Source organism: Malus sylvestris, chromosome 16 (assembly GCF_916048215.2).
Source record: "Malus sylvestris chromosome 16, drMalSylv7.2, whole genome shotgun sequence".
NCBI lineage: Eukaryota > Viridiplantae > Streptophyta > Magnoliopsida > Rosales > Rosaceae > Malus > Malus sylvestris.
The window spans coordinates 18,571,645-18,593,151 of NC_062275.1; the positions used below are offsets into that span (position 1 = coordinate 18,571,645).

The window sequence follows — 21,507 nt, forward strand, 5'->3', positions numbered from 1 at the left end:
TCTCCTAATCCATCTCGATAATATCTATTATATAAAATAATATGATAGAGTCGTTACGTGATAACACTTTTTTACGCAACTTTTGTCAAACGTTTTTGTGGAGCCTACTCCGTAATATATTTTAACGATTTGAAATATCTATCTTAAAGCTTTTGTATTTGTTTAATTTTTTCACGATGACGATGTATAAATGATGTTCTAAAATATAGACGGTTTTGATCGTTGAATTATATTATTGATATGAAATTTCCGTTCCCAAATTGAAAGGTTGTCGTCCCTAGTCACACCTTAAAAGGAGAAATGTTTCAAATGCTGGGTATTCAAGTGGGCACTTCACGTGTTATAATATAAGTGAAGGACACGAAAAAATATATTATTTTCTTCGCTTATATTGTGACATGTAGAGTACCGCTTGATATCTAGCACTTAAAAAGTCTCTCTGCCTTAAACTACAATTGCCACCTGTTTCCATTGCCCGCGGCCACATATATAATTGACACCACTTCCATATTTTTTTAGAAAATATTTCATTTCTTATATAATTTACAGAGATGGAAGTTTAAATTTGAGTGCAGAAGTGCAAATAAATTCAAATGCATTTTAACATCCCAGAGTTTTATGCAAAACTTCAAATGAAAACGTCGCTAAAAGAGCTGTGATTACCAATCCAGAAAGTCATTCTACGGTCCATACGTGTACTATTCTTCTTATGTTTAAAAAGAACATGTAGTAAATGATTTTGGTAATCTCATGTCCACAACAAAGAAAATTCAGATTTATTTCCCACCAGTTAATTTACAAAGAGGAAAGAAACCTTCATCTGATTTGAAGAATTACAAATCCAGTCCATCAGGACCTGGTAATGTAAGGGGACCAAGCGAATCGCCCTCTAAACTGGCAAGCATCACAAACTCCTTCCTTATATCGTCCCTAATCTCTATCCATCTGACTCCAAGCACCTTGAAGCGAATTACAACATCGTTATCTATCTTTGCAAGGTCGTCGTTCAAGTAGACTGGATTTTCGCCAGCAACATAGCGGAAGTTTGGCATTTTCCGAGCGGAGAGAAAAACATATTTAACAGGTCCACATCTCAAGAAAACCCCAAGCCTGTATATGTGATGAACGACTCCTTCCAAGATCTCTCCCTTGCAAGGTAGGAACATGCGACAATTGAATACTACAGGGAAGAAGACGTCTCCAGAGTTGTCCACAACTTCTCCCTTTCCTATCCTCTTTAGGCCAGTGACTGCAAGAAAGTATCCGAGGTCCTTGTCTGCCTTCTCCCTTAACAAATCCTCCAAAAGCCGTGTGACAACGGACCTTGTAGAAACAAGTCTGTCTCGGTCTAGATTTTCAGCAAGGACAGGCACTTCCCTGAGCAATTCCACTTGATAAAACATGCTCAAATCTACTTGGAAAATTTACCTAAAGAAACAAGGTTATAAGCAGAGGTTTGACATATCAATCAACCAGCTTCTTAGGAAACGTATAAAAAGAAAACAAGGGCCCGAGAGAAAAATGAGAAGCAAGAATGAATAGCAGGCTCGGAAAACATCTCTAAACATAGAAGCGTTGGACGATGGGGAGCTAATCTATCAGGCATTGATTAGAGGAATGATGTAAAGAACCAATACAAAAATGTGCGGCGCCGTTCCAAACAACTATGTGTTACAGAATCACCAGCACTATTAACATACTTGAAACCATACGCAATGAGAAATTAGAATTTCAAATCACTCGAACAAGAGGCAGAGAGAGACAGAGAGAAATAAGTAACATGCATTCAAGAAATCATATCATTCGTTCACAAAGGATCAAACAAGTCATACGTACGCTGTAATCTGACCCGTACAAAACACCACTAAATCAATTATTAAGAGATACATCTCTTCCTCTTTGTGCACTGCTAGCCAGACAGTTGCACACTACTCAGTCTGTTAGATATTACTTGTCAAAATCCCCTTCAATTGTTTTTAAAATCCAAGTTAGTATGATTATATAAGGGTAACTGAAATAATACATATAATTTCTCTTATTAATTCACCATTTAGCGTAATGGGCTAGAGCAGTGTGCTCCCTCTACACACCTAAGTTCACATAGCAGGACTCAACAGAGGCCATTTTGCCGATCAAATAAATGAATCAAGTATTTTGTCTAACAAACAATACATCAACCAAATACAGCAAATTAAATCTTTATCTATGAAATAAAGAAATTTTACTCAAAACCCAGATACAAAAAACCTCCCAAAAAAACTTGAAGCATCCGAATTGAAGATTGCAGAATCAAAATTCAAAGGCCATGGGACAAAAGACAAATCTGATTAAACTGAAATTCGGAAGAGATAACAAAGAGGGCTTCAGAGAACGGACCTGGTAACGATTCGGAAGAAAAGAAAACCCCAATTGAGAAAACTTTCTGGGTTCTGGAAGAGATCTGCTGGTGGGAATAAGTCGATGGGAAGGACAAACTGGAAGGCTTCCACGCAATTTGAACGAGGGAGGGAGGCCACGGCAGCGGACAGTTTTCTCTTTTTTCGGGGGTTTTCCGGTTCTTTTTACTCTTTTCCGCCTCACGTTGATCCTTTCGATTCCGCCCATTCTGGTTATGGATTAGTAAACGAATCATTATTAGTGCATTTCAAAAATTTGGGTTTGAGTACACTATAGTGGAGCAGTCTAAGGAATTTATAATCAACTCTTTATATAATGAGCCACTTAGGAATGCTATGGTAAATTGGCTAATGTAGCGCTTATGGTAGTGAAAATACATTTAACATTTAATTTATTCACGTAAAACTTATTAAAGTTTGGATATAACCAGTTAACAATTTGACCGTTACAATTTATTCACTTTAAACTTACACACAACTGAGATAAAATCAATTGATAATTTATCATTTACAGTTTATTCACATGAAAGTTACCACTTACAATCAATATAAGACCAATATGATAGTTTAGCACTTGTAATGTCCTCGTACTTTTTCACACATCATGTGATATTCAAGAAAAATAATCCATCATCGCTTATTCGTTGCAAGTAAATTGTTATGTCCCATTACATATTTTGTAAAACTATTTCTTTTTAGTGACACATCATTTAGTTTGCAAAGTTAATTTAAAATTTTGATCTCTCTAACACTTATAATAACAAAGAAGTATGTGCTACTTAAAAAAAAAAGGGTAATGCTAGGCAGCTAAATTTGTAAACAAAATTTTAGAAACTAAAGGACAAAGAAGTTAATAAGTAGCTTATTACGTGAGCGTTGATAAATGTGCTCATTTTTATTAGTGACGCATCATTTAGTTTGTAAAATTTCTTTCTAAATTTAGTCTCACTAGTATTACGCAAAAAAATAATAGAAAAATAGGAGGGCATAAAAATTTTCGCTTGGCTTTTTACTCATGAAAAACTTCATAGTAGGATGAGATTGAGTAAATTCATTCAAAATATTAACAAATTGTGCCCTATGTGTGGCAATGAGGATGAGACGCAAAATCACCTTTTTCTTAATTGCCAGCATGCTAAAGAAATATTGAAGCTTTTTCTGGTAAGTCTTTGGAAGAATAATTGGACTCAGTTTAATAATGTGTTAGATTTGATGGAAATAATTGATAATGCTGAATGCAATGATTTGAGTGATCTTAGTAAAGCTCTTCTTAATTGTTGGCAAATGTGGAATGATAGAAATAATAAAGTTTTTAGAAGTATGAATCCTAGTCCTGCTATGTAGCATCTCACATCAATCAACGGAGAGAGAGGTGATGTGCTTTATATCTACATGCCCACCTCCATATAACACGAGGCCTTTTGGAAACTCACTAACTTCGGGTTCCATCGGAACTCCGAAGTTAAGCGAGTTCGGAAGAGAGCATTCCCAGGATGGGTGACCCACTGGGAAGTTCTCGTGTGAGTTCCCAGAAACAAAGCCATGAGGACGTTGCCGAAGCCCAAAGCGGGCAATATCATGCTATGGTGGAGCCAGTCTGGGATGTGACATGCTAGAGGTATCTCTATTGCCATAAGTGTAATCATTTTTAAGGTTAATTGTAAGAAGATCTCTAGGGGTGATCCTTGGCACCAACACCCCATTTGCTGGCATCCTTCATCGCATGGTTATGTGAAATTAAACTTTGATGAGTTTGTTAGTTTAGATCGTTCTGCAACTGCTGTTGTTCTCAGAAATGAGGAGGGGCAACCTGTTGGTACCAGGGCATTCAACTTTGATGCAGTCACCATTTTAGTTGCGGAGACTGTTGCTTTAAAGGAATGGCTTTTGCTTACCAAGCATAAAGGTGTGAAGATGCTAATGGTGGAAGGGGATTCTAGGCTAGTCATCCAGGTGGTGCAAGATGTTTGGATGCCGCATCTTAAACCTATCATAGAGGATATAAAATGGTTGGCTTCTAGGTTTCAGCATATCAATTGGAAGTATATTTATAGGGAGGCTAGTTTCATGGTGGACGCATGGTGGACGCATTAGCTCATTTGGACCTCAGTGTGCAACCCTCATTTTTAGGATTATTGTCTTCCATTTTTGGTTATGGAGGCCATTAATTTTGATTATATATAGAAATGGTTGTATTAGAGGTTTTAAGCTTTAATAAATTTCTTCATCATAAAAAAATATAAAAACATAAGTGCAGCCGCTTAGATATTTGCTCTCCGCCACGGATAATAACAAGCTAGCAACATAGCCAGAGTACACGAGGAAGAAGAAGTTAACAGTGTTTGTTCTCCCATCAGTTGAACCCCGTAAAACCTCACCAAACCTCTGATAAAATTGATGCCCCTCCGTCTCTTCAATCCGCGATGACTCTCATGCCCAGTCGTCAACTTTACCCTACGAGCTTGTTCGACTCGTTCCAGAGCTCCTTGTCGAAATTCAATAGCGCCCATATCCAGTTCTTCAGGTATGGCTCCTCAATTCCTTTCAAGAACGACACTTTCTATACCACCCACTGCATTATCAGCTCTCCTTTAAACCCTGACCCAAACCCAATGAGGAAATCGAATTTTGTTGGGAGAAATCGACCCGTTTATCAGTGTAAACCTAAGAGGAATTTGTGTAGTAGTAGTTGGATTAATAAATGGAATGAATCCCACAAGCATAATCGACCAAAACCGCCTCGGGCCGTGTTGGATTATCAGAGTAGTGAAGGTGGGAATGGTTCCGGAAGTGGTGGTGGTAGTACAATGGAGAAGATAGTGGAGAAATTGAAGAAGTTTGGGTACGTTGATGATAGTAATGACAGTAAAGGGGAAGTAAGGGGGAGAGTGATTGAGAAGGGTTCAGTGGAGGATATATTTTATGTTGAGGAAGGAATGCTGCCAAATTCGAGGGGTAGGTTCTCGGCTGATTCGCCATTGGGGGTAGAGAATGTGTTTGGAAGTGATGGGAAGGTAAGGTTTCCATGGGAAAAGCCTGCAGAGGAAGAGAAGCAGGAGGAGGGTTCGGTGAGGAGGAAGAGTAGGACTTCAGTAGCGGAATTGACACTTCCAGAGTCTGAGTTGAGGAGGCTGAGGAATTTGACATTTCAGAAGAAGCACAAAACTAGGATTGGAGGTGCTGGTGTTACCCAAGCCGTAGTGGACATGATCCACGAGAGATGGAAGACTTCGGAGATTGTGAGATTGAAAGTTGAAGGTCCACCAGCTCTTAACATGAAGAGAATGCATGAGATATTGGAGGTTTGTTTCTTATGACTTTCGTTACAAGTTTGTGTGTTAGTTTTGTTTCTCATCTTTTTATTAAACTCATCCACTCAGCGTTGATTATTCATTTGATATCAAGTGAAAGGATATATAAGGATAAAACACAAAAAAAATATATACATCAAAACAGAAAATTGAGCTAGAGTTGGAAGCTCAAGGAGTTTTCTTCGTTTTTGATCTACAAACTGAACATGAATACATAAAGTTGTACCTGCACCTCAAAGGTTTCCTTTGGTCTTTCAGTATTTATCTTCTGCAATGAAATTTGTCATTAAGAACATAAAATGAAAAGCAAAACAAAAAGAGAAAGTTTTTAAAAGTTTTTAGAATAGCATGTTTAAGGACGACATGGTTGTTCGCATCTAATATATTGATTTTGTTTTGTTTTCTTGTTATTATCAGCGGAAAACTGGTGGTTTGGTGGTCTGGAGGTCGGGCACATCTCTTTCTTTATACAGAGGTGTGAGCTATGAGGTTCCTTCAGTGCAACTAAACAAGCGGATATACAAGAAAAATGACAGCTCTTCGGCATCTTTACCAACTGTTGCTGATAAATCTGTGGGAGACTTTGTTGAGATTGCTTCTTATGGTAATGTAAATACACCCCAAGAAAAGCTGGAGAGTACTTTCTTGGAGAAGAAAGACACAGAACAATTGCCAGAAGTGAAGTATGAAGATGAAGTAGACGAACTTTTAGATAGTTTAGGCCCCAGATTCAAAGATTGGCCCGGATGTGATCCATTACCTGTAGATGCAGATATGCTTCCAGGGATAGTTCCTGGTTACGAACCACCCTTCAGAGTACTTCCATATGGTGTGCGATCTTCCCTTGGTTTACAAGAGGCAACATCTTTGAGAAGGCTGGCGAGGGTTCTTCCACCACATTTTGCTTTAGGTATGCAATTTCATGTGTTGCACATAAGTGACAAGATGCTGATTTGATAATGTTTAAACTTTGTCCATAGGTCGAAGCAGACAGCTCCAGGGTCTAGCAGTGGCCATGGCTAAATTATGGGAACGAAGTTTGATTTCAAAGATTGCACTGAAACGTGGTGTCCAGCTGACTACTAGCGAGCGAATGGCTGAAGACATCAAGGTAATAGAACTCGGTCAATTTATGTCTCATTAGGTGGTATTATTTGTCAAGCAGCACCTTGCCACACACTTTTGTTGCAGTCAACCAACTCAAAATTGGTATGCTGAGTTAAGTCTGGGTGAATACTATTCTTACAATTTTAGTTATTAAGTCTAGCAATCAGCATCTATCATGTGAAAAGTTAGTAGACAAATGGGAACTAGAATACAATGCTCTTGACAACATGCATTGATAGTGTTGGCCAACTTGCCACTTACAAAAAGAGAAACAAGATTCTAAAGAGAGAAACAAGATTGGCCAGGTTCGAGTTTTTTCTAGAGATTATTTGTTAGAAATATGAAAGTGGGTTGAATCGCTGACAGAGGTTTTACATCAGAAAGGGACTGGTTCACTAACTATGTTTGGATAAGGGAATTTAAAGTTCCACGGTCTGCATTACAAAAGTTAGATAGAGGGACTTGAAAATGACTCAATGCAATACATTGAGAGAAGGTGTCATTTTGAAAGCTCCTTGTTTAGTGTCTTTGTAGTGCATTTGTATTATTTTAGTTGCAGCTTGGTTGTGCTTAAGTAGTTAATTGGTGATGTCCATGTAGTGCTGTTTTAACAATGAAGCCTAAATTTGTTTTGCCGAAGTTCTCATTAAGTGAAATGCAATTTTTTCATCTTCATCCTTCCAAAGATATTATTCTTACTGCTATGAAGTCAATTTTCTTCTCATTTTCTATTTAGTAGGAATTAACCAGATAAATTCCTCAACATGAAGTTACAATTCTATGTGCTGTTTTCTTATGAAACGCTTTATAGATGCACCAAAGAAAGTAGTTTTCTTTGTCTTCCTAAATCCTTTGTTTCGTTGTTCATCATTTTATCTAGATTGTAAGTCTAGATGATTTGGAATCTGAATGACATATCTGTAGAAAGGTTTGTTATTGTACAATAAAAATTATAGATCAAAGCAGTTTACGACTTATAACATGCATGGCTTGGTAACATGGAATATTAAAGGCCAATATACTTCATTATTTTACATCTGAGTTCATATTTCATATTTACATACAATCAAATCTTATTTATTTTCTGCAGAGATTGACTGGGGGTGTGCTGCTATCTCGAAACAAGGACTTCTTGGTCTTCTATAGGGGGAAGAATTTTTTGTCTCCAGAGGTCACTGAAGCGTTACTGGAAAGGGAGAGATTGGCGAAATCCCTTCAAGATGAAGAGGAGCAGGCAAGGTTAAGAGCTTCAGCCATGGTCATACCAAATGTTGAACAAGCTCAACACTTTGGTACCGCGGGTACACTTGGGGAGACCTTGGATGCAGATGCTAAGTGGGGAAAGAGGATGGATAATCATCATAAGAAAAAAGTGATGCAAGAAGCAGACATATTAAGGCACTCCAATTTGTGCAGAAAGCTTGAACGAAAGCTTGCCTTTGTAAGTTCCTGGAAACTTTGGATTGCAAATATAAGAAACATCTTGTAGTTTCAGTCCAAGTCTGAATACTTACTTTGACATCATACCCTTCCAATACTAGAATTTCCCTTCATTTGAACATTTGAAATTTTGCCTGTCAGGCTGAAAGAAAGTTAATGAAAGCTGAACAAGCCTTATCTAAGGTAGAGGAGTGTTTGAAACCATCTATGCAGCAAGCTGACCCAGACAGCATTACTGATGAAGAGAGGTTTATGTTTCGTAAGCTTGGTTTACGGATGAAAGCTTTCTTACTTCTTGGTATAACAATTCTCCCTTTACCTTTTTATCTTGACTGCGATTTTAGTATAGTCTACTTATGGAAAATTGATTTCTTCAGGTAGACGTGGAGTGTTTGATGGTACAGTGGAGAACATGCATTTACACTGGAAATACCGGGAATTGGTCAAGATAATGGTGAATGCTAAAAGTTTTGAGCAGGTAAAAAAAATTGCATTAGCACTAGAAGCTGAGAGCGGAGGTGTCTTGGTTTCAGTGGATAAAGTTTCCAAAAAGTTTGCCATAATTGTGTACCGGGGAAAGGACTATCACCGACCTTCTACATTGAGGCCAAAGAATCTCTTGACAAAAAGGAAAGCATTGGCACGCTCTATTGAGATTCAACGGCAGGAGGTACCACTCTAAATTTAATTGCTAATTGTTCAAACATCCTAGTTTTATCAGATAGTTAACAACACATGCATTTAAGAATTCACTCCAGCAAGTGTAGCTTTATAAAGGTTGCCAGTAAGTACTTAATGCTTGGTTTGTGCGGTTCGATCTGTTTAACCCCGTTCATCTTTTCCATTAAAACACACTAAACTTATTTAATTTTGTGAACAATAATGTTCCTAACTTAATTTTTTTCTCTGTGGAACAGGCTCTTCTAAAACATATTTCAGTGGTGCAGAGTAAAGTGGACACACTTAGATCCGAAATAGTATGCCCCTAACACTTTCACTTATTGCTATTACTCACTTGGCATGCGAAATATAAAAATATCATTTTCTTCCTTTCGTTCTAAGTGGCTCATGTATCGCATTGATAGGAACAAATGGATGCTGTGAAAGAGCATGGAGATGAAGTATTGTACGACAAATTAGATTCTTCATATCCGACTGATGATGATGATGATTCCGAGGCTAGTATTTGCTTAATCTTCTATGTTTACTCTCTTTGTGGTTAAACTGTAGTTAAACCAACTGTTCTGACATGGGAACTTCAACGAAAAGCTCCTGGTACTGTTCACTTTAACGAAAAATCACATATTTACACTAAAAAGTCAATCCTGGTACTATTCACTTTACCCCTTATTTTGTCCTTATCGTTAGAACTCAAGGTTTTCAAGTTCTTTTCATTATTTTTCTTTTCTGACATCTTAATCCTTTTGTTATCCTTTTGAAGGAAGAAGATGTTTATCTTGAAACATATAGCGCAGAAAATGATGGTGAAGATGAAGGCAATTACTCAACTCACGATCCTCACCTGGAATCCATTTTTCCTTTTAATATCCAGAATGAGGATTCTCAAACGGAATTGGAAGTTCCTCGACAACATTTGTATGCTGTGCCAGAGGGTTCACTAGACAATGATTAGCAAGATGAAGAAGATAACTCCCTACAATGATGGAATCAACTGAACATAAACCAATGGTACAGCAGCGTTCAGAAATTGTCACAATGGTTGCTCGTCACATTGTACAGATAATTTGGGCAGGCTGACATCTACGTAACTCTACGTTAGTTTTATGGTACAAGTTTCTGTCACGATCTCCCATGTCTATTAATTCTTGAACTAGAAATAACACATACAGCAGGATAAGTCGTCTTAAATTGTGGGAGGAGTTAGATATAGCTGGTTTTTAGGGCATATTGATGTTTTCAGGTCCCAAACTTGTATAACAGTTTTGCTAGAGAAGCCTTCTATGTAAATGAATATGATTCTTAAATCACAGTGGATATTTCATCACCTATTCTAGTCTACAACTTTACTGATTTCAATATTTGATGGTGATATATGTACTTGGTGTCATATAGATTGGGAAAAATCCATTTTAAATGCTGTGTGTGTTTTTTTTGGGTCAAAGGATAGATTTTGTTAGATTAGGATGTTAGATTAACTGCCGACGGGTTTGAACCCACGTCGTCAAGCAAGGGCTCTTGCATTTTCAAAGCCATGTTGATAACTACCTTATTTTTCTATTTTTTTAGATATGGGTCGTTAAACAAGGTTTGCTATTTTCTGATAGAAGCAATATTGGGGGAAGGGGGGGAAGGGGAGTCGAACTTTGGAACTTGACTGTATAGACGGATGCTCCTAATTAACTGAGCTAAGAAACTTTTGAGTTACTGCATGTAGGAAATATTCAAACATGGTGTTCATCTATTATTCAAATTCTAGAACTAATCAACTCAACACATTAATTAATAGTCTTCGTTCATTTCGCTTGATTACTAGAAATCCCCGACTATTACGAGTCTAATCCATTGATTTGTTTCAACAAAAATTAATTAAATTCATTGGAAACTGACCAGATAAATCCCAATGCACTTTAGTTTTAGATCATGTTTTTAATGCTCCCAATTAGTACGAGAGCGTTTACAATATCTCACCAGCACACACGCAGGAAAGCACTGCCTACAGAGAGAGCCATTCACTTCAGTTTTCCACTCTGAAGAGACAACGCCATCGTCATGGACTGCTTTCGGAGCTTTCATGACTCTTCCGCCAACCCCTACGAACTTCTTTTCACCGCCGCGACCCTCATTCCCGTCTGGCACTACTTGTTAGGGTTCCTCATCATCTCCTATGTGTTCCTCTACAACTACTTGGACTTCCATTTCTGGCAAGACTTTTTCACTGGATTCAGAGGCTCTTATGTGGACTTGACATACAACTCCAATTCCCACATCTACCACGGCATGGTTTCCAAGTGCCGGGTACTCCATGCCCGGTACTTGGCCACGCCCTGGCTCGCCAGCCCTCATCTGCAGAATCTTTTCCTCAATTTTTTTGGCAACACTCCTGACGTCACATACCAAAGAGAATCTTTTCGCCTGTCGGATGGCGGTACTATTGCGTTGGATTGGGCGGCGGCAGCGAGATCTCATATATTTGGTGGTGGTCTTGTGCCTAAAGATGACAGCACAACCCCCATTGTAGTTGTACTTCCCGGACTAACAAGTGATTCGGATTCCGCTTATGTAAGGCATCTTGCCTTTAACACAGCTAAAATGGGATGGAATGTAGTAATCAGCAACCACAGAGGACTTGGTGGAGTTCCACTTACTTCAGACTTCATCTACAATTGCGGATGGACTGATGATATTCGCGAAGTCAGTAATCACCTCCACCATAAGCATCCCAAGGCTCCATTGTTTCTTATCGGAACAAGCATAGGTGAGTGAATTTCTAGTATTTTCTTGTCAGGAAATGTTCTTCTTGCCAGACTGATTAAGCTGTTAATTTTCGACTACAATTTAATTAAACTATTTCATCAATTTACGGTCGAGATTCTTTGGTAAGTTAACACTACTCTTCCTAGTAGTACATTTCAATCAAATTTCCAATTTAATTTCCGTTGGCATCGATACTTTCGTATGTCTAGGTGCCAACATTTTGGTGAAGTATCTTGGGGAAGACGGAAACAATGTCCCGGTTGCTGGCGCTGCAGCCATCTGTAATCCGTGGGACTTTCTCATTGGTGACAGATTCATTCAGCGTACCTTGCTGCAGAAGTTATATGACAAAGCTCTAACAAAAGGCCTTCAATGGTATGCACAATTTCACCAGCATGCCTACTCCCGGCTTGCAAATTGGGACGGCAAGATGCATTGCATTCGACACTACCATGCTACCTGTGACGTGGAGAAGGTTGAGACTGTCGACACATTTTACAGGCGCACAAGCAGTTCCATCTACGTGTGCAACGTGGCGGTTCCCCTTCTTTGTATCAGCGCGTTGGACGATCCAATCTGCACCAGAGAGTCCATTCCTTGGGATGAATGTAGGAACAATGTGAATGTTGTTTTGGCCACCACAAAGCACGGCGGTCACTTGGCGTTTTTCGAAGGCTTCACTTGTTCCGGGATCTGGTGGGTGAGTGCTGTGGATGAGTTTTTCAAGGTTCTGAACTGTAGCAAGTATATGCATGTAAAGAAGAATAAGAAGATTAAGAGTACTACTTCTGGGGCAGAATTGTCATTGGACTCTAGTATTCCTAGGGTTGCAGAAGATGGAATCGGAGTGGTGTTTCAATTGGTGAAGGTAGCTGCATTTGTTAAGGGAGTTGCATTCGCCAAAGTTGTTGCCCAAAACTTAGGAATGGGGGCTTAAGTTTATAAAACTATGAATAAATAAGATATTGTTGATATCACTCCAATATTGGATGTGTATCAACAAATTGTCAAGCCAATTGTGTTTAAGATGTTATTTGCAGTCCTTTAGAGCAGGTAAGAAAAGGATTCTCATATTTTACAAGATTTTTGGACTACTTGTGTGGCTCGCCGTTTATTTTAAGTTTCGCATCATAGATTATTCTTGCAAATATCAATTTAATTTAAAATAATTTATCAATTTGATTCTTGTGACGACATCTTAATGTTTGTTAAAATACTATGCCAAGGCTAAAATGATTGGGGTATTATACGGTGAAACTAAAAAACTAGATGTTCTAATTGCTAAAATGTTATTTTGATTCTTTCGAGCCCACTCTGATGCTTCTTTTCGAAAACATTGTGGAAATAGTTTTAACATATTGATCATGCTTTGGGTCCATCCCATCCATTGGATTACATGGTGGAGGGATGGAAAAATCGAGCTTGGAGGGTGGCTGGAAAGTAGCCAGCTCGTTAGCCTTTTGGCCAACTTTTGGCCGAGTGGATTCCACACATATTTTGGCCAACTTTTAGCCTGATGGATTCCACACATTTTTTGCCCATATCACTATTAGAGATAAGTTCTTTTTTTTTTTAAATCAAAACGGGCCATTTTTTAGCATATAGCCCTTTATTCAATTGAGCATGTTGTCAACCATGTGTTATTACAGTCAAACATCTAGAAATTGTACATCAAAACAATTTTAGGGTGATTTTTTTACTTGGCTAGGCTCAAGCCAGGCCAACTTCATCCTCGCAATGCCAATGAGCTTGAATGCCCAACCTAATTTTAGCTCAATCCTACAATTTTAAGACCAAACTCGGCCTAGCATTTGATTTTTAAAGGTATAAACTGATTTCTCCTTAAAGTTTAATTTTAATCAATTACCCTTCTAAAATCGTATATGTCACATCTCGGCCCGAACCCCTATCACATTCCCGGCTCGACTTCGCCGTAGCACGATATTGTTCATTTTGGGCCCTGACCATGCCCTCACAGTTTTGTTTATGGGAACTCACACAAGAACTTCCCAGTGGATCACCCATCCTAGAATTGCTCTCGTGCAAACACGCTTAACTTCGGAGTTCATATGGAACCCGAAACCAGTGAGCTCCTAAAAGGCCTTGTGCTAGGTAGAGATGAGAATATACATATAAGGATCCATTCTCCTGGGCGATGTGGGATGTTACAATCCACCCCCCTTAGGGGCCCGACGTCCTCGTCGGCACACTTCCGGCCAGGGATTGGCTTTGATACCAAATTGTCACATCCTGGCCCGGGCCCCCACCACATCCCGGGCTCTACTCCGCCATAGCACGATATTGTCCTCTTTGGGCCCCGACCACGCCCTCACGGTTTTTTTTTTGGGAACTCACACGAGAACTTCCCAATGGGTCACTCATCATGGGATTGCTCTCGTGCGAACTCGCTTAACTTTGGAGTTCCGATGGAACCCGAAGCTAGTGAGCTCTCAAAAGGCTTCGTGCTAGGTAGAGATGTTGACCCTAAAAACTACTAAGCCTACGTGGCACGTAGGCCGAGTAATCTATAAGCTAACTACGTCATTCGGTTGAATGTGGGGCGTGCCAACTTGTCGGCAGAGCTCGGTCGAGAAGTAAAATTTGTTGATGTTATGTTGGGTGTGCGGCTGACTTCTGCATCTTGCGATTGCAACCGATGAAGGAACACGTCTCGGCCTCTTGGGTTTTCGAACCTGAAGACAAGGCTACTATTCTTATGAAGTTCACGAATCGTCATCATTGGATTCGGTCACAGTGATGGTATTCGTCAGAGTAAACTCATGCCGAATCGACACCAAAGTGTAGGGGCATAGATACTTAAAGCGGATATAAGTCTTAATGGTGAACGTGGTTCGACCGTCTGAATGCCGAACTCTAAATCCCACTTGAGAGTATCCAATCATAAAATAACTCGACGTGCAATGCGCTGAGCTCAGTAAGCTGTAACACCTCACTTCGCCGAGAAGGCTAATGAGATGACCTCGATCAATAAGGATTCGAAAATCCTTCTTGACCGAGACTGGGATAGGTAACCAACTGCCCTCGCCGTAGTGTTGTTGATGCCAACGGAAGATGCTGCGAGATCGGCTGATTCTACGGCGACAGAGCTATCTATGTCGACTGAAGATATCACCGGTTGCTTTCACAGTGCTGTTGATGCCAACGGAAGATGTGTCAGCGAAAAGAGAAAATAAAAATCTCAAAGTTGTTGAGAGAGTTTGCGCAGGGCAGTTGTGTGTTGAGTTGGAGAGACTTGAACGATGCACAACCTCCTTTATTTATAGCACCGGATACCTTCTAGGTTGAGTTAAAACCTTACTCGGATTAGGACTTCTTCTCCTAATCAAACACCAACTCGACCAGTCATTTTTTCACTACGATTTTGAACCCAGTCCTTTATCGTGCCTGATTCACTTCCGGGTTATTAATCTCACCGAGACTCCTTATTACGCTAGGATTTGACTCGTCTTGCAGTATGGCTTAACCGACTTAGGTTTGAAAGCCCACGAACTAAACGCTCCATGGTAACCTTGTCGTAAGGCCTTCCGGGCTGAGAATGATTCTATACTCGGCCCAAACTAATATTTTGGGCCCAAACATTGCCCCCTCGCTTCTAAGGTCTTTGGCCTGAATCCTCTGGTCGAGCTCCGACCTTGAAGAAGCGAAACTAATACTCAAAATCCAAATACTCTATTTCCAAGGCGCATTTATTGAGCACGATTGCACGATCTTGATCCTGCTGACCAATACACCATGTGGCATCTTTTAACACGGCTAATCCCTAATGATGACGTTTAAAACGTGCAGCTCCCTGAACCGTCATACCATCATGACCTTGTTGCTGAGCACAACCATGCTACCTTGATCCGCGAACCATTCACCATCGTGCAGACACCCAAACGTCTATCTCACCGCCACACGCAATTGTGCGCCCCCCAAAACACGAAACCCTCGGTCTTTTCAACTGGATTCTCTGAATTTTCATAATGATTAGCAAATTCTTCGGTCGATTTTACCCTTCATTTTGAATTTTGAACGATTGCCCTTCCTTCCACTATTATATAAATACCGAAATTCTCTCATTTGTACTTTACGCTTTCAAACTCTCTGAAATTTCTTGCCCTCCTTCTCCAGTGAATCCCTTTCTTCCAGATCTTCGTCTTCAAACCCCCAACCCAGAAAATTCCTCTCGTGTCGCTTCTTAAACCCACTTACAATGGCCTTTTTCATCTCTAAGCTTTCCAAGGAATGTGACCAATGCCAGAAAATTATTGATTGAAGTTTGATCAAAACCATCTGTTTTGAAAATGACATGAGCACCCTTCATCAAATCTTGGGTCCTCTCTTCAAAGTGGCAGTACCACCAACCATCATCGGACTTCTCAAGGAGCACTGCCTATCACCCTTGCTGCAAGGGTTTGAATGGTCGAAGTGGGACTTAGCAAGGCCTTAAAGTTCATGGCCCTCGACCACTACAGCCTGGGTAGCTTGGGTCGTACGAATGGAAAAACTTTTCGGCGAGCAAGGGAAAGCCCCAGGCATCTACGACGTCATTCACCTTTCATTCATGGAAGTCATCCTAGACAAGGAGCTCCTCTTAGCAGCCTTATGCTTCTGGTGTTCGGCTACCAACACCATGGTCCTCCCTCTCGGCCCCATTGGTCCCACCATCCTTGACATTACTGCCATCTTGGGGACTTCCTTGACCTGAAGGCGCTTTTCGACAAATGGGCCCTTGAGACGCTGAGTGGTGAAGGCCATGCACCCTCGAAAGAAGAGGTTCACAAACTTCACAAGAACTTCTTCAACTATAACACCCTTTATCTCCATTTTGCCAGCCAAGGAGAAAAGGCTCTACGAGAAGGGGAACACGAGGCTTTCCTCTTCTATTGGTACAACAAATTTATCTGTTGTACCAAATCCAATAAATGTCTGGTCGAGAACATGCCAGTGGCCGAAACCCTAGCTAGCGGTCACACTCTAGCACTTAGCCCGACCATTCTCCCCCATCTCCTACGCTGCTTGGCTGAAACGACCTTAGATAAGGTCCACCCGCACCATAATGGTCATCTCTGGGTCTTCCAACTCTGGTTGCAGGTCTACTTCGCCCCTCTTCGGCCAACGATTGCTGATTTCTCGCCTACGGAAACGCTCGGCCCTTAGCTGGCTTCTCGGCCAACACCCCCTCACCAAGCTGAAGAGGTGTTCAGATACCTTTTCGCTTTCGACGATCTTTCTAATGACGAGTTCTTGATCTGTAGTCGTCGAGAATAGCCTTTGTCGATCAGGCTTCCTACATCCGTGTGGGGCGCGGATGAAGATTTTGACCTTCGTCAATCCTAGGGGTCTTTCGTGCTTACCCGCGACCTGCCTCTCGGCTGTGAGGGTCGCCGAGCGGGTTGGGAAGTGTATCTTCCCAACTTCCTCGCTCGGTAGTTTGGCTACCTCCAAGGTTGCCCCGTCCCCCTTCTCTCCTCATGGTTCGTCCTAAGCCGCGGACGCGAACCCGGTTCTTCAGACAAGGAGTTCCAGGAGCGATGCCAACAATTCCGCCTTCGACCGGTCACTTTAGAATCTCTTAGCACCGATACCTTCGACGATTGGTGGGAAGAATACACTCATAGCTTCTTCAGCGCACCGGTCGAAGATGTTATTAACAAGATATTCGGCGATCGTCCCCACAAGGCTCCTGCTCCACAACCTAAAGAGGCCACCCATGGTATATAGCTTCCTTTATATATTTAGATATATATATATATATATATATATATATATATATATATATATATATATATCCTTATTGTTATTGACTTGGCTTTCAATTCTTAGGCAGATGAGTGTCGAAAAAGGTAGAAGCAGTAGCTGCAATTGCATCCAAGAAAAAGGCAATCCCCTCTTCCAAGCCGAGCAAACGACCCTGACAGGAGACTGAGACGGCCGCCGTAGTCCCTCGTCCTACAAAACGCGTCAAGAAATTAGCAAACAAAGGGCAACGAGAAATTCATGTCATCTCTAGCCAAACGACGGGAACAGCCACTCCAGATGCTTCTCCTTCGACCCCAGCCGTACGCATCCCGACGGTCGTGCAGTCAGCTCCGACAGGTTAGGCATCCAAAGCTCGTCCTGACCCTCCAGTCGTGATCAGGCCAAGGACTGCTCCACTGGTCAAGCTAGCGACTCCTCCGCCACCGGCAGATCCAACTACTTCTCCACTAGTCGAGAAAATGATAGCTTTGGAGCCAATCGTTACCCCTGTCTTGGAGAAAATGACTTCGGTGGTGAAGAAAACACCCTCCAAGATTCTAAGACAATTAGCGATCATCTTGGAGGTATAATTGTGTGGTTGGTAATTTTCGTTTTCAATTAATGTTAGAATTTCTAACACACTTTATTCTGGGATGACGAGAGTGACGAAATCCCGCTGGAAAGTCGTCCTCGACCAACCAACCCACCTCATGTGGTTAAAACGATCGGCCAAGTCGATCCCCCTGCGGCCGATCGTGGAAAGGGTCTTGCCGTTAAAACTGAAGCAACGGCGAAGACGCCAATTCATCTACAAGATCAAAACCTAGGCATCCCTCCCCAGGAAGCCACTTCTGCCTACGTAAGCACCCTTATTATTGTTCTCTTAATCACTCTCTTACCTAAATTCTAAACCAGAAAAATATTAAATGTCAGGTGCCCGCGTTTTCTTTTCACCAAAAATTTTATGCGCCGAGGGGCGTTATCTATATCTCTTGGCCACCTCAATGGCCGTCAAATGTAGATAACCTTCATCGACCGCGTGAATTGAGAAGTAGCTTAAAACATTGGGCTCGGCCATTGAGCTCTCTGGGTTCGAGCAACGAACCAGCAGACATGGCCGAAGTCTTTTCTGGGCAGGTCTATCATTTCCCCCTTCTTATTTTCTGAAGATTTGGCTTATTCTGACGACTCCCTTTCATGCAGCTTTCATGGGAGATCGAATTTGACGCCCTTCTCTTGACCACTTCGGGGGCGGCTGGCCCTTCGACGACCACAATCGGGCCTTCCTCGACAGCCGAATGCAATGTGCTTGTTAAGCTAAAAAAACTCTTTTCTCTTTCAGCTTCACAAATTCTTGAACGCAAGGGTCTCGACTTCATGGGTGAGTGTATTAATGCTCTCGCCGTTGAAGGTCTCTTGAGTACTGAAGCCATCACTCAAGCGTCTTCTACCCTGGAGCGAACTCGAGAGTTTTTTGTCATTTTTGAAAAAGCTCTCCACGCCGAAGCTGTCCTGAAGACTGGAACAGCTACTTAAGACGCCATTCGCCCAAAAATTGAAGCCTTGAAGTCGAAGAAAGAGAAACTGGTTGACATCGATCGCCAAATTGTCGAACTCCAAACTCAAAGGTCAGTAATTGCTTCTGATCTTACGAAAGACTTTGAGTCGAGCGGCAAATCTTGTTTAACCGACTACGCGGCTAAAGTCAAGAAAGTCGAGCAGCTAAAGATGGACAAGTAGAATCGGCAAGCTGAAGTCATAATGGGCGAAGTGAGATGGCTGGAGCTGAAGGCTGTTCTTGAAACTCTTCTCCCTTCTTCACCCTGAATTTATTTGAATGCAACCTGCTCGACTTACTCAATCCGTGTATTTTTCTATCAATCTAATGAAATGAATATCTATTCCCGCATTTCCCATGTGACCGGATAGTACTTCTTTAAAAACTTCCCATTGATTGGTAATCTGTGAACCAAACCGGTCCGGTCTCTAAGATGATATGCGCTTTTGCCAAGAACCTTATGTATGACGAACGACCCTTCCCAATTTGGCGACCATTTGCCGAACCTGGGGTCTTTAAGTCCTATAGGCAACACCATTTGCCAAACCAATTCTCCCTCGTCAAATGTTTTCTGTCGAACCTTTTGATTATAGGCTCGCTCGACAATCTGTTTTTGTGCCACCAGCAAGTTATAAGCATCAAGTCGCGCTTCTTCTAAATCTTCTAACTCCTGTCTTATGGACTGATTATATTCGGTGCTGAATAGACTACTTTGTTCAATTATTCGTAACGAATTTATGCTTAACTCGACTGGTAACATTGCATCGTGTCCGTAGGTTAGTGCATACGGGGTTGTCCCAATCGCCGATCGGAGCGATGTTCGATATGCCCATAAAGCCTCATTCAACTTTAAATGCCATATGTCGGGCCTTTCTTTTATTATTTCTCGAGAATGTCGATCAACATTTTGGTGCCTCGGCCTGCCCATTTGCTTGTGGATAATACGGTGTAGACTGTTCAAGCTGAATTTTCAAACTTACCGTATATTCTTTAAACCTCTCGGCTGTAAAGATTGTGCCATTATCAGTTATGATCATTTCTGGTCGCCGAATCTGGTCACATGTGTTCTTCCACAAAGTCGTAAACTTCTTTAGATGTTAGCTCGGTGTACGATTTTACTTCGACCCACTTAGTGAAGTAATCGGTTGCTACCAGTATCCATGCGTGCTTGGCAGCCCCGGAAGATGGTGTGATTTTGCCGATTACATCCATGGCCCATCCCATAAACCACCATGGTTAGTGACCGAATGTAATGATTCGGCCGGGACCCTTTGTATAGGACCATGAATCTGACACTGTATGCACCCTCATGCGAACTCGATACAATCCTTTAGTATTCTTTGACAAAAATAGCCGTGTCGTCAAAGCACCCATCGTATTTTACGCCCGGACTGATGAGCTACGTAAACCCCTTCATGGACTTCCGTGATTGCTTGAATACCCTCTTGGGGGCCGAGGCATAGCAGTAATAGACCATCCTCACCTTTTCGGTATAACTCGTTTTGATACATGACATAGTTTGTGGCATGAACTCTTGTCTTGCGACTGTGTTTGCCATTGGGATTGTCAAGATACTGCATAATGGGCTTTCTCCAATCATCTGGTATTGCCTCGACGGCGTAAACATAGATAAGGTCTTGTCGGTCTAACAACGAAGGTAAGGACATGACTCTTGTGCGTATCACGTTGTCGCGTCGGAGGACTTACTGGTTAACCAAGATTGGGTATAGCTGTCGTAACACGGGTATTTCTCGGCCTAGCTTGCCCCTCAGGAATTATGCACCAGAGGCGATTTGAGCTAATTTGTCTGCGTCGGTATTATGAATCCGAAAAATATGTTCAAATGTAATACCGTCGAAGGATTTGACCAAATAGCTGGCAACCATGTGGTAGGGTGCCAGAGTACAACTCATGCATCGAAAAGAACCATTAAGTTAGTTAATCACAAGTTTGGAGTCGCCGATGATGAGGGCAAGGGTCGCCTGCAAGTCATGAAGGATTCCAAGCCCGATGATAAGGGCTTTGTATTCGGCTTGATTATTTGTGCATTCAAAATCCAGCTTGAGCAAAAAATACCAACGATCGTGGTTTGGAGATTGAATGACAATTCCAACGCCAGCCGAGGATGAAGCACATGAGCCGTCAAAGTACATCGTCCAGTGGTTATCGCGCGTTTCAACCATGCCAATTTCGACGTCGTTGCCCCCAAAACCATATAGGGAAGGGTGTTGAGCAAGGAAATCAGCCAATGCCTGGCCTTTGACAACTTACTGGGGCATGTATTGCAAGCTAAACTCAGACAACGCCATTGTCTACTTCCCAATTCGACCTTTTACGATTGGTCAGGTGAGCATGTAGCGGATGACGTCGGTCTGGGCAATGACTTGGGTGACCGATGGGAGCATGTAATGCCTAAGCTTGGAGGCGGTGAAAAATACGGCTAGGCAGAGCTTCTCGATGGCGGAATAATTGATCTCCAGTTGATTGAGATTTCAACTTAGATAAAAAATAGCCT

General features: G+C 41.5%; 2 protein-coding genes and 1 pseudogene across 4 annotated transcripts; 2 read left to right on the forward strand and 1 right to left on the reverse strand.

Moving 5' to 3' along the window:
- Positions 1 to 753: 753 nt before the first annotated feature.
- LOC126606418 (DNA-directed RNA polymerase V subunit 7-like) lies at positions 754 to 2,673 on the reverse strand (annotated as a pseudogene).
- A 1,965-nt stretch (positions 2,674 to 4,638) lies between these two features.
- On the forward strand, positions 4,639 to 10,261 carry LOC126608372 (CRM-domain containing factor CFM3A, chloroplastic/mitochondrial-like). 3 transcript variants are annotated; one of them, XR_007617846.1, is made up of 9 exons: positions 4,639 to 5,698; positions 6,125 to 6,617; positions 6,688 to 6,818; positions 7,905 to 8,255; positions 8,396 to 8,552; positions 8,632 to 8,924; positions 9,172 to 9,231; positions 9,340 to 9,529; positions 9,696 to 9,733. XR_007617846.1 is itself a non-coding variant. In XM_050276245.1 (9 exons), exons 1-9 carry the CDS (start codon positions 4,820 to 4,822, stop codon positions 9,885 to 9,887), a joined length of 2,649 nt encoding a protein of 882 aa, XP_050132202.1. In that variant the 5' UTR covers positions 4,640 to 4,819; the 3' UTR covers positions 9,888 to 10,261. The 3 variants fall into 3 exon arrangements, 1 of the variants encoding a protein (XP_050132202.1); XR_007617845.1 differs by having other exon boundaries at positions 4,640 to 5,698; positions 9,340 to 9,582; XM_050276245.1 differs by having other exon boundaries at positions 4,640 to 5,698; positions 9,340 to 9,436; positions 9,700 to 10,261.
- A 386-nt stretch (positions 10,262 to 10,647) lies between these two features.
- Positions 10,648 to 12,746, forward strand: LOC126608373 (embryogenesis-associated protein EMB8-like). Its single transcript, XM_050276246.1, has 2 exons — positions 10,648 to 11,690; positions 11,899 to 12,746. The coding sequence occupies exons 1-2, from the start codon at positions 10,985 to 10,987 to the stop codon at positions 12,624 to 12,626; spliced, it is 1,434 nt and encodes a 477-aa protein (XP_050132203.1). The 5' UTR covers positions 10,648 to 10,984; the 3' UTR covers positions 12,627 to 12,746.
- The last annotated feature ends 8,761 nt before the right edge of the window (positions 12,747 to 21,507 follow it).

Bases quoted from the DNA above. Each gene is read 5' to 3' on its own strand.
- LOC126608373 (XM_050276246.1), top strand. From the start codon at position 10,985: ATGGACTGCTTTCGGAGCTTTCATGACTCTTCCGCCAACCCCTACGAA. The intron at 11,691-11,898 runs GTGAGTGAATTT...TCGTATGTCTAG, and splicing joins TCTTATCGGAACAAGCATAG to GTGCCAACATTTTGGTGAAG.
- LOC126608372 (XM_050276245.1), top strand. From the start codon at position 4,820: ATGACTCTCATGCCCAGTCGTCAACTTTACCCTACGAGCTTGTTCGAC. The intron at 5,699-6,124 runs GTTTGTTTCTTA...TGTTATTATCAG, and splicing joins GAATGCATGAGATATTGGAG to CGGAAAACTGGTGGTTTGGT. The intron at 8,925-9,171 runs GTACCACTCTAA...TCTGTGGAACAG, and splicing joins TTGAGATTCAACGGCAGGAG to GCTCTTCTAAAACATATTTC.